Genomic DNA, 16,546 nt, shown 5'->3' on the forward strand with positions numbered 1-16,546 from the left:
GTTTCTCTCTACCTTCCTCTCTGTGACTGTTTCTCTCTACCTTCCTCTCTGTGACTGTTTCTCTCTACCTTCCTCTCTGTGACTGTTTCTCTCTACCTTCCTCTCTGTGACTGTTTCTCTCTACCTTCCTCTCTGTGACTGTTTCTCTCTACCTTCCTCTCTGTGACTGGTTCTCTCTACCTTCCTCTCTGTGACTGGTTCTCTCTACTTTCCTCTCTGTGACTGGTTCTCTCTACCTTCCTCTCTGTGACTGGTTCTCTCTACCTTCCTCTCTGTGACTGGTTCTCTCTACCTTCCTCTCTGTGACTGGTTCTCTCTACCTTCCTCTCTGTGACTGGTTCTCTCTACCTTCCTCTCTGTGACTGGTTCTCTCTACCTTCCTCTCTGTGACTGGTTCTCTCTACCTTCCTCTCTGTGACTGGTTCTCTCTATCTTCCTCTCTGTGACTGGTTCTCTCTACCTTCCTCTCTGTGACTGTTTCTCTCTACCTTCCTCTCTGTGACTGTTTCTCTCTACCTTCCTCTCTGTGACTGTTTCTCTCTACCTTCCTCTCTGTGACTGTTTCTCTCTACCTTCCTCTCTGTGACTGTTTCTCTCTACCTTCCTCTCTGTGACTGTTTCTCTCTACCTTCCTCTCTGTGACTGTTTCTCTCTACCTTCCTCTCTGTGACTGTTTCTCTCTACCTTCCTCTCTGTGACTGTTTCTCTCTACCATCCTCTCTGTGACTGTTTCTCTCTACCTTCCTCTCTGTGACTGTTTCTCTCTACCTTCCTCTCTGTGACTGGTTCTCTCTACCTTCCTCTCTGTGACTGTTTCTCTCTACCTTCCTCTCTCTGTGACTGGCTCTCTCTACCTTCCTCTCTCTGCGACTGGCTCTCTCTACCTTCCTCTCTCTGCGACTGGCTCTCTCTACCTTCCTCTCTCTGGGACTGGCTCTCTCTGCCTTCCTCTCTCTGCGACTGGCTCTCTCTGCCTTCCTCTCTCTGCGACTGGCTCTCTCTACCTTCCTCTCTCTGGGACTGGCTCTCTCTACCTTCCTCTCTCTGCGACTGGCTCTCTCTGCCTTCCTCTCTCTGGGACTGGCTCTCTCTACCTTCCTCTCTCTGCGACTGGCTCTCTCTACCTTCCTCTCTCTGGGACTGGCTCTCTCTGCCTTCCTCTCTCTGCGACTGGCTCTCTCTGCCTTCCTCTCTCTGCGACTGGCTCTCTCTGCCTTCCTCTCTCTGGGACTGGCTCTCTCTACCTTCCTCTCTCTGGGACTGGCTCTCTCTACCTTCCTCTCTCTGGGACTGGCTCTCTCTACCTTCCTCTCTCTGCGACTGGCTCTCTCTACCTTCCTCTCTCTGCGACTGGCTCTCTACCTTCCTCTCTCTGGGACTGGCTCTCTCTGCCTTCCTCTCTCTGCGACTGGCTCTCTCTACCTTCCTCTCTCTGCGACTGGCTCTCTCTACCTTCCTCTCTCTGCGACTGGCTCTCTCTGCCTTCCTCTCTCTGCGACTGGCTCTCTCTGCCTTCCTCTCTCTGCGACTGGCTCTCTCTGCCTTCCTCTCTCTGCGACTGGCTCTCTCTGCCTTCCTCTCTCTGGGACTGGCTCTCTCTACCTTCCTCTCTCTGGGACTGGCTCTCTCTACCTTCCTCTCTCTGGGACTGGCTCTCTCTACCTTCCTCTCTCTGCGACTGGCTCTCTCTACCTTCCTCTCTCTGGGACTGGCTCTCTCTGCCTTCCTCTCTCTGCGACTGGCTCTCTCTGCCTTCCTCTCTCTGCGACTGGCTCTCTCTACCTTCCTCTCTCTGCGACTGGCTCTCTCTGCCTTCCTCTCTCTGCGACTGGCTCTCTCTACCTTCCTCTCTCTGCGACTGGCTCTCTCTACCTTCCTCTCTCTGCGACTGGCTCTCTGCCTTCCTCTCTCTGCGACTGGCTCTCTCTGCCTTCCTCTCTCTGCGACTGGCTCTCTCTGCCTTCCTCTCTCTGCGACTGGCTCTCTCTGCCTTCCTCTCTTGTGTTGCTGCTGACTGCTGTCTGGCTGTCTGGCGGCTGTAGATAGTCATGTCTTCTCTGCGTTACGGCCTGACCTCAGGCTCCTGGTTCGAGCGTGTGCATCTGTGGCGGGTCAGGGGCGTCATACAGTGCCTGCCCATTATCGCCACCACCTTCTGCTGTCATCCGTAAGTAACCATGGAAACGACCCTTGAACTCCGACCTGGGGGAAGATATCAACTCCAACGCTAAGGGGACAAAAATTCAACTCTCACCCACTAATAACCTCCTCCCTCTTAATCTCCAGTCCTCGCATTTCCATTTCCTGTCCCCTCTTCAAAGTCTCTCTTTCTGTGGTTTGTGTGTCTCTGTTTCTAGTGTCTATGGTTTGGAGGCAATGGGGTTTACAGTTGTTGTTCAACCTCTGCCCCCCTCAACTACCATCTTCTGATGTGGAGGATGCTGTTGGAGCTCTCTCTCTCTGGTCCTCTGGAGCTGGATATGGGAAGCAGCTACACACCGTAAATGTCGTGCCGATCAAAACATCTGCCCCTCAGAAATACACATTTAATTTCTTGATCAGTCTTAACATTCTGCTTTATAGTTTTTAGGGCTGCACGATATGGGCAAAAAAAATTGCGATTTTTGCGTAAACTGTTGGAATCATATAGGTAGAGTGATCATTCTAATTTTCTGGTTGGAATACGGTTTGGCATGACAGCGAATGGAAAAAGTAAGGGAGGAGATGATTGTGACAGAGTAGGAACCAAATGGTTGGTCAGTGTTTCCCATGTGACCCTTATTAATGGATATACACTGTGTCCAAAACATTATGAACACCTGCTCTTTCCATGGCATAGACTGACCAGGTGAAAACTATGATCCCTTATTGATGTCACCTGTTAAATCCACTTCAATCAGTGTAGATGAAGGGGAGGAGACAGGTTAAAGAAGGATTTGTAAGCCTTGAGACATGGATTGTGTATGTGTGCCATTCAGGGCAAGACAAAAGATTAAAGTGCCTTTGAATGAGGTATGGTAGTATGTGTCAGGCTCACCGATTTGTGTCAAGAACTGCAATGCAGCTGAGTTTTTCACGCTCAACTGTTTCCCGTGTGAAGAATAGTCCACCACCCAAAGGACCTCCAGCCAACTTGACACAACTGTGGGAAGCGTTGGAGTCAACATGTGCCAGCATCCCTGTGGGACACTTTCCACATTAGCGAGGTGGTTTTAATGTTTTGTATAGTCAGTGTACATGGGTACATTCAGACAAAGATTTTAGAATGTTCTTCTCCTTTTCCTATCTGATGAAGAACAAGCTGTAGCACAAACAATGCTGGTGTATTCCACCACTGGTACCGGCCTGTAGTAGAGGGCAAATCAGTGGATTTAGCATTATTTTGTTTAACCTTTATTTAACTTGGCAAGTCAGTTAAGAAAAAAAATCTTATTTGCAATGATGGCCAAACCCGGATGACGCTGGGCCAATTGTGCGCCGCCCTATGGGACTCCCAATCACGTCCGGATGTGATACAGCCTGGATTCGAACCAGGGACTGTAGTGACGCCTCTTACACTGAGATGCAGTGCCTTAGACCACTGCGCCACTCGGGAGCCCAAGCATTAGGGACGAACATAAACTCTTTAGTCATATTGGCAGATTGCTAAGACCAACTAACTAGTGTTTTTCAAAGAGCAAGTTACACAAACAAACAGTATAATATAGAAAACTTGTATTTATATTAAGAAGTGGAAAGCTGCGTCGTTCTTGTTTGGAACAATCTGTTGACTGCATTCTGTTGTTGGTCAATGCATGCAAAGTGAATCTGGAGCACAGGGCACTTGCTGCTTGAGTGACAGCGAGAGAACGCCGTCAACTGGAGCAATAAATCAAAAGTAAAGAGAAACGGGTGTTACAGATGGCTGTTTGGAAATATCGCAGCCTCTTGTCATATGGATATTGCGCATGTCAATCCCGATTTAAAATGAAATGAATCGTGCAGCCCGTGCTAGCTGGGCATTGGGCTTGTGTAAATCTCTAACAGGTCAGAGAGGATGATTCTGATATCGTCACAGCATTATTAGAGCAGGGGCAAAATTGTTTTTATCAGCATGGCGTCTTCTGTCTGTTTTTATTTTGTTCAAATTCATTTTCTCCAGTTCCTCCCCTGTTCATTCTTTCACTCATGATCAGACAGGCTCTCAGCTTCTCTCCTCCTCCTTCCTCTGACGGTTCATGCCGTAACTCCCCCTGCTCTCCTCCCTCCCTCCCTCCCTCCCTCAGATGGTGCTGTTTTCATTCAAACGTGGGCTGCTCAGTGGCTTGTGGCTGAGTCGGGTCAGTATGGTGTGCTGGGACGGCATCTTTCGCTGCCTCCCTATCTGTGGCATGGCCTTCGCCTGTCAGTCGTAAGTACCTCCCAGTCCCTCTCTGCCCTTCCAGCGCATTAGTACGACTCGTATCCCATAGCACGTACTGTATTCTGGTCCCTGAAAGGGTGATAGGATAGGGGTTGTGTTCATTAGGCATAAAAATGGGAGACACTGCCTTTTTCAAATGGAGGGGTACCTACCTACCAATACGTTTTAAAAGGTCCTGTTTTGTGCCAGTTGAACATGACCTAGGTTGAAGATAATAAAGGTTAGGACAAGTTATGATTCCATGTGGAATCTTTTTGAGAAATAAAAAGATTCATGGGACCAGCACCTGCAGCGAACCGCCAGCACCTGCAGCGAACCGCCAGCATAGCTAAACCAATTGTTGCAAAGTGTTATGGGATATTAGAACCCTCTTGTCTTTACCTTTGTCATTTTCAACCTAGAACATGACCAGGATGTAGAGTCTTGAGACAGAACAATAATGGGTAGAATGGACATGGTAGTTCAGGTGGTGTTTCATGCTGCACCTAATATGTTGAAATGTGCTAGTGACTGTAACTGTGCTGCTGGCAACAATTTCATTAAAAAATATGCAGACATTTAGTGACACTGGCCATATTCAACGGGTGTTGCACGTTCTTAAATTCATCAGTTATTCTGCACTCTGGCACACTCAGATGAGTGCTCTGAAATTGGACTAGATAGCCGGACTAGATAGCCAGATTGATTTGGCGAATGCACCCAAAGGCTATAGGGGTGGTTAGTCTGCAAGGGGACGGAGACAGAGTTTTTGGGTGGAGAATTAGGGGGATGTTTGAAGGGGAGTTTGCTGATTTGCTGTTGCATTTTCACAGCTTCACGCTTAACCAATCGGCTTCTTCATTCCCTGTCCTTTCACCAGTTACTGCTACATCTGGACACAGTTCAGTACTGTAAGTGGATCTGTCTAACAAAGTGCAGAATATTGTTTTGGTACGGATTTCAAGAGCTGCATTCTTGCCCCAGAAAATCTATTCTTTATTACGACGTCATAGTTTGTGTGCTGGTTAGTTTGGCTGTTGAAGAGAAGCCTGAATGAATACAATATATTGATTGGAGATCTTGAGGAGTAAAGTCTCCCCCCTCTACGGCATAATCCACCCATTCCTCTTTCCCTCCCTCTGTCCATCCATCCCTCCTCCTTCACCTCCATCTGCATGCTCTGTCGCTGCCTCCTCTCTTCTGTCGTCGTGGTGGTGCCTAGGCTGCAGAGGGGAAGGGGTGGGGATTCTGGTTGTAGTTAGGGGTGTGTTGGGGTTGGACTGGGTGGTGATTTTGGGGTTAACTTTGTTTGGGACGCGCACTGGAGGTTTGCATGTATGAAGTGTCTTAAGGAGTTTGATGTGAGTATGGAGGTGTTTGGGTGAGGTGGGGGAGGGTGAGGTAGGTGTTGGATGGGTGAGGTGGGGGGGGAGGTAGGTGTTGGATGGGTGAGGTGAGGGAGGGGGAGGTAGGTGTTGGATGGGTGAGGAGGGGGAGGTAGGTGTTGGATGGGTGAGGAGGGGGAGGTAGGTGTTGGATGGGTGAGGTGGGGGAGGGGGAGGTAGGTGTTGGATGGGTGAGGTGGGGGAGGTAGGTGTTGGATGGGGGAGGTGGGGAGGGGGAGGTAGGTGATGGATGGGTGAGGTGGGGGAGGGGGAGGTAGGTGTTGGATGGGTGGGGTGGGGTGGGTTACGGGTGAGGTAGGTGATGGATGGGTGAGGTGGGGAGGGTGAGGTAGGTGATGGATGGATGGGTGAGGTGGGGGAGGGGGAGGTAGGTGTTGGATGGGTGAGGTGGGGGAGGGTGAGGTAGGTGTTGGATGGGTGAGGTGGGGGAGGGGGAGGTAGGTGTTGGATGGGTGAGGTGGGGGAGGTAGGTGTTGGATGGGGGAGGTAGGTGTTGGATGGGGGAGGTGGGGGAGAGGGAGGTAGGTGTTGGATGGGGCAGGTGGGGGAGGGGGAGGTAGGTGTTGGATGGGGCAGGTGGGGGAGGTAGGTGTTGGATGGGGGAGGTGGGGGAGGTAGGTGTTGGATGGGGGAGGTGGGGGAGGTAGGTGTTGGGTGGGGGAGGTAGGTGTTGGATGGGGGAGGTGGGGGAGGGGGAGGTAGGTGTTGGATGGGGGAGGTGGGGGAGGGGGAGGTAGGTGTTGGATGGGTGAGGTGGGGGAGGGGGAGGTAGGTGTTGGATGGGTGAGGTGGGGGAGGGGGAGGTAGGTGTTGGATGGGTGAGGTGGGGGAGGGGGAGGTAGGTGTTGGATGGGTGAGGTGGGGGAGGTAGGTGTTGGATGGGTGAGGTGGGGGAGGTAGGTGTTGGATGGGTGAGGTGGGGGAGGTGGGGGAGGGGGAGGTAGGTGATGGATGGGTGAGTTGGGGGAGGGGGAGGTAAGTGTTGGATGGGTGAGGTGGGGGAGGGGGAGGTAGGTGTTGGATGGGTGAGGTGGGGGAGGTAGGTGTTGGATGGGTGAGGTGGGGGAGGTGGGGGAGGGGGAGGTAGGTGATGGATGGGTGAGGTGGGGGAGGGGGAGGTAGGTGTTGGATGGGTGAGGTGGGGGAGGTAGGTGTTGGATGGGTGAGGTGGGGGAGGTAGGTGTTGGATGGGTGAGGTGGGGGAGGTAGGTGTTGGAGGTGGGGAGGTGGAGGTAGGTGATGGATGGATGGGGGAGGTAGGTGATGGATGGGTGAGGTGGGGGAGGGGGAGGTAGGTTTTGGGAGGGTGAGGTAGGTTATGGATGGATGGGTGAGGTGGGGGAGGGTAAGGTAGGTGATGGATGGATGGATGGGTGAGGGGGAGGTAGGTGTTGGATGGGTGAGGTGGGGGAGGGGGAGGTAGGTGTTGGATGGGGGAGGTGGGGGAGGGGGAGGTAGGTGTTGGATGGGGGAGGTGGGGGAGGTAGGTGTTGGATGGGGGAGGTGGGGGAGGTAGGTGTGGGGAGGTGGGGGAGGTAGGTGTTGGATGGGGGAGGTGGGGGAGGGGGAGGTAGGTGTTGGATGGGGGAGGTGGGGGAGGGGGAGGTAGGTGTTGGATGGGGGAGGTGGGGGAGGGGGAGGTAGGTGTTGGATGGGTGAGGTGGGGGAGGGTGAGGTAGGTGTTGGATGGGTGAGGTGGGGGAGGGGGAGGTAGGTGTTGGATGGGTGAGGTGGGGGAGGTAGGTGTTGGATGGGTGAGGTGGGGGAGGTGGGGGAGGGGGAGGTAGGTGATGGATGGGTGAGTTGGGGGAGGGGGAGGTAAGTGTTGGATGGGTGAGGTGGGGGAGGGGGAGGTAGGTGTTGGATGGGTGAGGTGGGGGAGGTAGGTGTTGGATGGGTGAGGTGGGGGAGGTGGGGGAGGGGGAGGTAGGTGATGGATGGGTGAGGTGGGGGAGGGTGAGGTAGGTGTTGGATGGGTGAGGTGGGGGAGGTAGGTGTTGGATGGGTGAGGTGGGGGAGGTAGGTGTTGGATGGGTGAGGTGGGGGAGGTAGGTGTTGGAGGTGGGGAGGTGGAGGTAGGTGATGGATGGATGGGGGAGGTAGGTGATGGATGGGTGAGGTGGGGGAGGGGGAGGTAGGTTTTGGGAGGGTGAGGTAGGTTATGGATGGATGGGTGAGGTGGGGGAGGGTGAGGTAGGTGATGGATGGATGGATGGGTGAGGGGGAGGTAGGTGTTGGATGGGTGAGGTGGGGGAGGGGGAGGTAGGTGTTGGATGGGGGAGGTGGGGGAGGGGGAGGTAGGTGTTGGATGGGGGAGGTGGGGGAGGTAGGTGTTGGATGGGTGAGGTGGGGGAGGTAGGTGTTGGATGAGTGAGGTGGGGGAGGTAGGTGTTGGATGAGTGGGGAGGGGGATGTAGGTGTTGGATGGGTGAGGTGGGGGAGGGGGAGGTAGGTGTTGGATGGGTGAGGGGGGGGAGGTAGGTGTTGGATGGGTGAGGTGGGGGAGGTAGGTGTTGGATGGGTCAGGTGGGGGAGGTAGGTGTTGGATGGGTGAGGTGGGGGAGGTGGAGGTAGGTGTTGGATGGGTGAGGTGGGGGAGGGGGAGGGAGGTGTTGGATGGGGGAGGTGGGGGTAGGTGTTGGATGGGTGAGGTGGGGGAGGGGGAGGGAGGTGTTGGATGGGGGAGGTGGGGGAGGGGGAGGTAGGTGTTGGATGGGTGAGGTGAGGTGGGGGAGGGCGAGGTAGGTGTTGGATGGGTGAGGTGGGGGAGGTAGGTGTTGGATGAGTGAGGTGGGGGAGGTAGGTGTTGGATGAGTGGGGAGGGGGAGGTAGGTGTTGGATGGGTGAGGTGGGGGAGGGGGAGGTAGGTGTTGGATGGGTGAGGTGGGGGAGGGGGAGGTAGGTGTTGGATGGGTGAGGTGGGGGAGGTAGGTGTTGGATGGGTGAGGTGGGGGAGGTAGGTGTTGGATGGGTGAGGTGGGGGAGGTAGGTGTTGGATGGGTGAGGTGGGGGAGGTAGGTGTTGGATGGGTGAGGTGGGGGAGGTAGGTGTTGGATGGGTTAGGTGGGGGAGGGTGAGGTAGGTGTTGGATGGGTGAGGTGGGGGAGGGGGAGGTAGGTGTTGGATGGGTGAGGTGGGGGAGGTAGGTGTTGGATGGGTGAGGTGGGGGAGGTAGGTGTTGGATGGGGGAGGTGGGGTTGGGGGAGGTAGGTGATGGATGGATGGGTGAGGTGGGGGAGGGGGAGGTAGGTGATGGATGGGGGAGGGGGAGGTAGGGGTTGGATGGGTGAGGTGGGGGAGGGGGAGGTAGGTGATGGATGGGTGAGGTGGGGGAGGTAGGAGGTTGGATGGGTGAGGCGGGGGAGGTAGGTGTTGGATGGGTGAGGTGGGGGAGGTAGGTGTTGGATGGGGGAGGTGGGGAGGGGGAGGTAGGTGATGGATGGATGGGTGAGGTGGGGGAGGGGGAGGTAGGTGATGGATGGGTGAGGTGGGGGAGGTAGGTGTTGGATGGGTGAGGTGGGGGAGGGTGAGGTAGGTGATGGATGGATGGATGGGTGAGGTGGGGGAGGGTGAGGTAGGTGATGGATGGATGGGTGAGGTGGGGGAGGTAGGTGTTGGATGGGTGAGGTGGGGGAGGTAGGTGTTGGATGGGTGAGGTGGGGGAGGTAGGTGTTGGATGGGTGAGGTGGGGGAGGTAGGTGTTGGATGGGTGAGGTGGGGGAGGTAGGTGTTGGATGAGTGAGGTGGGGGAGGTAGGTGTTGGATGAGTGAGGTGGGGGAGGTAGGTGTTGGATGAGTGGGGAGGGGGATGTAGGTGTTGGATGGGTGAGGTGGGGGAGGTGGAGGTAGGTGTTGGATGGGTGAGGTGGGGGAGGGGGAGGGAGGTGTTGGATGGGGGAGGTGGGGGAGGGGGAGGTAGGTGTTGGATGGGGGAGGTGGGGGAGGGGGAGGTAGGTGTTGGATGGGGGAGGTGGGGGAGGGGGAGGTAGGTGTTGGATGGGGGAGGTGGGGGAGGGGGAGGTAGGTGTTGGATGGGTGAGGTGGGGGAGGGGGAGGTAGGTGTTGGATGGGTGAGGTGAGGTGGGGGAGGGCGAGGTAGGTGTTGAATGGGTGAGGTGGGGGAGGTAGGTGTTGGATGAGTGAGGTGGGGGAGGTAGGTGTTGGATGAGTGAGGTGGGGGAGGTAGGTGTTGGATGAGTGGGGAGGGGGAGGTAGGTGTTGGATGGGTGAGGTGGGGGAGGGGGAGGTAGGTGTTGGATGGGTGAGGTAGGTGTTGGATGGGTGAGGAGGAGGGGGAGGTAGGTGTTGGATGGGTGAGGTGGGGGAGGTAGGTGTTGGATGGGTGAGGTGGGGGAGGGTGAGGTAGGTGTTGGATGGGTGAGGTGGGGGAGGTAGGTGTTGGATGGGTTAGGTGGGGGAGGGTGAGGTAGGTGTTGGATGGGTGGGGTGGGGGAGGGGGAGGTAGGTGTTGGATGGGTGAGGCTGACTGGTGCTGGAACAAGGCTTTAATAATTATCACACTGATTTTAACACTGTTCTCAACTGTGTGAGTGTATGTGTGTGTGTGTGAGAGAGCGCGCACTCTCGTCCCTGTGTGCACGCACGTGTCGGCCTGTCCCAGTCTGGCGGTGATGAGTGATATTTGGCAGGGCCCTCTGTTGGCCAATGGTGAAACAGCAAGCGGACCGCTTCTCCAGCCAAACCACTAATCAGACCACTGGACGGCGGCCATCTTGCGACACACTGATTAAACAGCTTTCAACACATATGCTTTTTATGACCTTTATAAAGCTGTTTACTTTCAGTTACAACATGATTTAACGTCATTATTAACCAACAAGACTATAGAGTTATGAAACTGAGCAGTCATAGAATAGACTAACACTAATGAAAATGTCCCTCTGTGACACTGCTGTGGATTCAAACAAAACAAGATGAGCAATATGAAGACAATATGTGTTTAACTCTACCCACATGCTTGGGTGCTAGTTTCAGTTAACGCTTTCAATTTTACTAGCAGGAATAGCACAAATAAATGTGTATTGAAAGCTGTTTTACAGACCGTATGAACCAAATGAAAACACATACATTGGACTATTTTACAGACGGTGTAAACGGAACGAAAAAAAGAGAGAATCTACAGTACAGGTTTGAGGTCTAGTTCCAGTGAGCTGTTTTATTTGCCCTCGGCTATAAGATGGAATAGTCCCTAAGTTTAAACAGGCGTCAAAGAAAAGCACCGTTGGGACAGTGCTGCACACTCATACAAACCACAGAAGGACAGGGAGAGAATGCGGTAGAGACACAGTAACTGTATTCTCTCCCTCTCACTCACACACGCACACATGAGTAAGTGCAAAAAAGACTGCCAAGAAACTTTATAATGCTCTAAATCCAGGCTAGCACGAGGTGTAAAGTAGAAGGCCTGTAAGTTCCCCTTTTACAGGCTTGTTTTACAGTGCTGCTGGCCTGTTCTGGTACAGTGCTGCTGGCCTGTTCTGGTACAGTGCTGCTGGCCTGTTCTGGTACAGTGCTGCTGGCCTGTTCTGGTACAGTGCTGCTGGCCTGTTCTGGTACAGTGCTGCTGGCCTGTTCTGGTACAGTGCTGCTGGCCTGTTCTGGTACAGTGCTGCTGGCCTGTTCTGGTACAGTGCTGCTGGCCTGTTTTGGTACAGTGCTGCTGGCCTGTTCTGGTACAGTGCTGCTGGCCTGTTCTGGTACAGTGCTGCTGGCCTGTTCTGGTACAGTGCTGCTGGCCTGTTCTGGTACAGTGCTGCTCGATGACAGACAGCCCCTTGTCTCTTCTTTGTTTCTCAGAGATAACCAGCACTGACAAACAGTGCAGTAAAGTGCCCACTCATTCTCACACACACACACTTGTGTCGCACACACAAGTCTTTCTCACCCCCTCTACCTACCAGTTCATGGAAATCCAACTGACTTTTTGTGAAATCAGCTGTTCTCTCCATGACATCTGTTCAGCATGTATTTTATGTGATATGATAGAAATGCTGGGGTGTATTCACTAGGAACCAGACCGAACCAAACAGTACAAAACAGGGAGGGACCTACCTAAATTTGTCCAATAAACTCTCATTTTCGTTGCAAATTGTTTCCGTTTTGAGTGCAATCATTGGACAAATGATTGCACCTCTGATCCTCACTTTTCAATCTGATCATCTATAATGACTAGAGATCTGAACTATCAGCCGAAATTCACCTTTTTACCCTCATGATTTGCCTTGTCTGTCTTGTTCTCTGCCTAGAATATTTTAGATTTTGATAAAATGATTATCTTAAGACCCCTGAAACATTTGATAATCCACAAAGTCTTGACGCTTTATTTTTCTAGTAGCCTATAAAGTTTGTCCTGAAACTTGAGCTCTCCTGTCCAGTCAGATGTGGAAGCTGTAGTTTGTGGGCTGGTTGTTTGTTTACAGGCAGGTGTTGCCTACCTACGACAGTCTGGACGAGCCCTCCATCAAACGCATGAGCACCATCTTCACCACCTCCCTCAACATCGTCACCACCTTCTACATCACGGTGAGTGGTGTACGCTGATGATGTCACTACCTAGCTCGATGTCTTCGCCGCATAGTACAGTACATTGTTCTATACTGCACGATGGTTTAGGTGTGTATTACAGCGCCTTCAGAAAGTATTCATACCCATTGACTTATTCCACATTTTGTTGTTACAGCCTGAATTCAAAATGGATTAAATTGTTGTTTTTTCACCCATCTACACACAATATCCTATAATGACAAAGTGAAAAGATGTTTTTAGAATTTGTTGCACATTTACTGAAAATTAAATACATAAATATCTAATTTCCATAAGTATTCTCACCCCCGAGTCAATCCATGTTAGAATCACCTTTGACAGCGATTACAGCTGTGAGTCTTTCTGGGTAAGTCTCTAAGAGCTGTGCCCACCTGGATTGTACAATATGTGCACATTGTTGATCATTGCTAGACAGCCATTTTCAAGTCTTGCCATAGATTTTTTTGAAGCCAATTTAAGTCAAAACTGTAACTAGGCCACTCAGGAACACTTAATATTGTCTTGGTAAGCAACTCCAGTGCATATTTATGTTTTAGGTTATTGTTCTGCTGAAAGTTGAATTTGATTCCCAGTGTCTGTTGGAAAGCAGAATGAACCAAATGTTGCATGTGCTTAGCTCTATTCCGTTTCTAATGAACCCTTTCATCCTCTCCTCCTCTCTAGGTGGGATTCTTTGGCTACGTCAGTTTCACGGAGGACATAGCCGGTAACGTTCTGATGAACTTCCCTTCTAACCTGGTGACTAAGACGATCCGGGTGGGCTTCATGATGTCAGTGGCGGTGGGCTTTCCCATGATGATACTGCCCTGTAGACAGGCCATCAACACCATGCTGTTCGAACAACAGGTGACTATATACACACATGCAGGTTAACACACACACACACACATAACTAGTGATGGGGGGGAAATCTATACCGTTAGATATCGGAATATTATTTTTGACGATGTATCTTTTTGACAATATTGCAACAATATTTTTGCGCTAGCTTGTACCTTCATAGCTTAGGCTCGGTAGCCCATCTCTTGTCCCTCTGCAGCAGTAACATATTTGGAACATTGAATCGCAGTAAAATCACAGTATCGAATCACAATACATATAGAATCGTGAGAATCGCAATACATATCATATCAGCACCTAAGTATCGTGATAATATCGTGAGGTCCATGGCAATTCCCAACCCTAACACGCAAACACACGTTTGTTTTACTATTTATTATTAAACCATTTATTCCCATTCAAAATCCTATTTTCCCTAAAGCATGAAATTCACTGAGAATTTGAGTGTCGATAGGCACTTAGCACAGTAGGAGGCCATTCCTTATCTTGCTAGAATAAAAATCCGTACCTGCTGTGTCCCGACGAACCTGAAGTTTCTACTTGTAGAATCGCAATGCTCGGCAGTGGCTGACAATTTGACTTTGAGACAATTAAAGCACACGAACCTCCACGTGGAGGAGCTGACAGGAGTGACAAGGAAAGGGGAAAAGGCCCATTTTCCCAGCCAATCCACCCTTTTCATTCGAATCGCTCTAACTTTAACAAAGCTGCATAATACATTATTGTTATTTATTTTTTACATCTTTTGCATCTAGCTAAGGATTTTTGTGCTTAAATAAATATTTTTTTGTTCGGTTTGATTATGTGCACTAGCTTATTCGTTTGTAGCTAGCTAACGTTACCTTGCTAACTGAGAAAGGCAGTCACACACTTCATATGAAACGAAAGGGGTGGTAAGTGCAGCACAATGCACACAACATTAAATTTAACAAGCTACCTATCTGGCCACTATAGCAATCACAATTGATTTGTTTGCATGAAGCAGTGGCCTGTAGCTGGCTGCCGAAAGTCAATGCGGTGTCTTTACCTAGCTAGCACAACAGGTAGCTAGCAAGCGTATCATGTTAACAATTTAGCTAACGTTAGCTAGCTAGCTAAACATGTATCTATGCGATTATGGAGAATTAATTAAATTGTTTATTTGTCATCTTGCTAGCTAGTTATCTAGTCGTGGCCATTTGGCTAGTATCAAGAAAGGCTTTCTATAACAATAGCAACATTAGCGTATCTAACATTGACTAAACCATGAAGCAACAGACACGGACATGCATTGCCCAACAATGCTACTGCCACCTTCTGGTTTGGAGTATTTTAACAAGGCTGAGTGGCTGACTACTTCAAGATTTTTGCTGTGTGGACACGAGATTGACTGTTACACTCTATTCAGAGGTGCTAAGTACTGTCGGCAGGCAAACGTTTGACAATCCCACCGGTGTGTCTGAGCTATAAACCTAATCCTAACTCCTAAACCTAACCCCTAACTCTAATTGTAACCCGAACCCTGAATCTAACCCCCAAACCCAAAACAGTCGGTTTCCTTGTGGGGACCCACTTGTCTTTGTTTTACTCTCTGGTCCCCCCTTGTGGGGACCCACTTGTCTTTGTTTTACTCTCTGGTCCCCACAAGGAAATTAAATCCAAACACACAGACACACACTGTGAACAGTGATATGATATTATAATTCCCTAACCTGGAAGAGCTTTACTGTACAACACTGTTATAATGAATCTCTGTCTCTCCCTTTCTCTCTCCCCTCTTTTTGTCCCTCAGCAGAAGGATGGGACATTTACTGCAGGGGGGTACATGCCTCCACTGCGCTTTAAGATGATCACCTTCGCCATCGTCTTCGGAACAATGCTGGGAGGCATCCTCATCCCCAATGGTGTGTGTGCGACTGTGTGTGTGACTGCAGGTCTTTAAGGTGCGTGTGTGTGACTGCAGGTCTTTAAGGTGCATGTGTTGTGTCGTATATTGTAGCTCAGGCTGTGTGAATATGAATTTACGACTCAGTGAATGTCACACTCCTTAAATCACACCTTTTATAGAGCTATTTTTCTCCCTTCTCAGACGCCCAGGCACACACACCCTCTCTGGCTCATAGCCCCCCCACAAAACACACACACCCTCTCTGGCTCATAGCCCCCCCACAAAACACACACAGCCTCTCTGGCTCATAGCCCCCCCACAAAACACACACACCCTCTCTGGCTCATAGCCCCCCCACAAAACACACACAGCATCTCTGGCTCATAGCCCCCCCACAAAACACACACACCCTCTCTGGCTCATAGCCCCCCCACAAAACACACACACCCTCTCTGGCTCATAGCCCCCCCCACAAAACACACACACCCTCTCTGGCTCATAGCCCCCCCACAAAACACACACACCCTCTCTGGCTCATAGCCCCCCCACAAAACACACACACCCTCTCTGGCTCATAGCCCCCCCACAAAACACACACACCCTCTCTGGCTCATAGCCCCCCCACAAAACACACACACCCTCTCTGGCTCATAGCCCCCCCACAAAACACACACACCCTCTCTGGCTCATAGCCCCCCCACAAAACACACACACCCTCTCTGGCTCATAGCCCCCCCACAAAACACACACACCCTCTCTGGCTCATAGCCCCCCCACAAAACACACACACCCTCTCTGGCTCATAGCCCCCCCCCACAAAACACACACACCCTCTCTGGCTCATAGCCCCCCCCACAAAACACACACACCCTCTCTGGCTCATAGCCCCCCCCCACAAAACACACACACCCTCTCTGGCTCATAGCCCCCCCCACAAAACACACACACCCTCTCTGGCTCATAGCCCCCCCCCACAAAACACACACACTTGTTCTTTAGAGGTCTCTGTTATGTGTTTTCTGTAACGATGACCTAGAGGTTGGGGTTAGTTTGCATGTTTTATTCATCTTATGTGGTAAGGCTATTAGTTAGGGTTGTGTGTGGGCATGGACACACACACACACACACACACACACCAGCGTGTGTACCTAATCAGGCTAATAGAGTGAAAGGGGGATGGGGGGACTCAGAGGGGAAACGGACACTAAATCTGAGGCACACAATATGGCCTGGGTTCCCAGGAGGAGAGATTGGTGCTGGCTTGAAACACAGGGTCTGGAAGTGAAGCTTGTGCTAGATTAGATTAAGGGGGGTAGGTTTCTGCCTTCACTTCTGGTACAGGGCTATGGGCCAGATGGGTTGGAACAGGGCTATGGGCCAGATGGGTTGGAACAGGGCTATGGGCCAGATGGGTTGGAACGGGGCCATGGGCCAGATGGGTTGGAACGGGGCCATGGGCCAGATGGGTTGGAACGGGGCCATGGGCCA

The 16,546-nt window shown here is 51.6% G+C and overlaps 1 protein-coding gene across 13 annotated transcripts in view; it reads left to right on the plus strand.

Annotated features, from left to right (window-relative positions):
- LOC106610401 (putative sodium-coupled neutral amino acid transporter 10) overlaps positions 1 to 16,546 on the plus strand; it is a 47,598-nt gene that overhangs the window by 12,317 nt on the left and 18,735 nt on the right. For 5 of the 13 annotated variants that reach the window (XM_014209802.3, XM_082978152.1, XM_082978154.1 and 2 more), the window contains 4 exons: positions 4,266 to 4,390; positions 12,228 to 12,330; positions 13,015 to 13,197; positions 14,963 to 15,074. In XM_014209802.3, the coding sequence (XP_014065277.1) occupies positions 4,266 to 4,390; positions 12,228 to 12,330; positions 13,015 to 13,197; positions 14,963 to 15,074 (523 nt within the window). The other 8 variants (XM_014209776.3, XM_082978150.1, XM_082978149.1 and 5 more) reach the window with 5 other exon arrangements.

This window comes from Salmo salar, chromosome 01 (genome assembly GCF_965601325.2).
Source record: "Salmo salar chromosome 01, fSalSal1, whole genome shotgun sequence".
Taxonomy (NCBI): domain Eukaryota; kingdom Metazoa; phylum Chordata; class Actinopteri; order Salmoniformes; family Salmonidae; genus Salmo; species Salmo salar.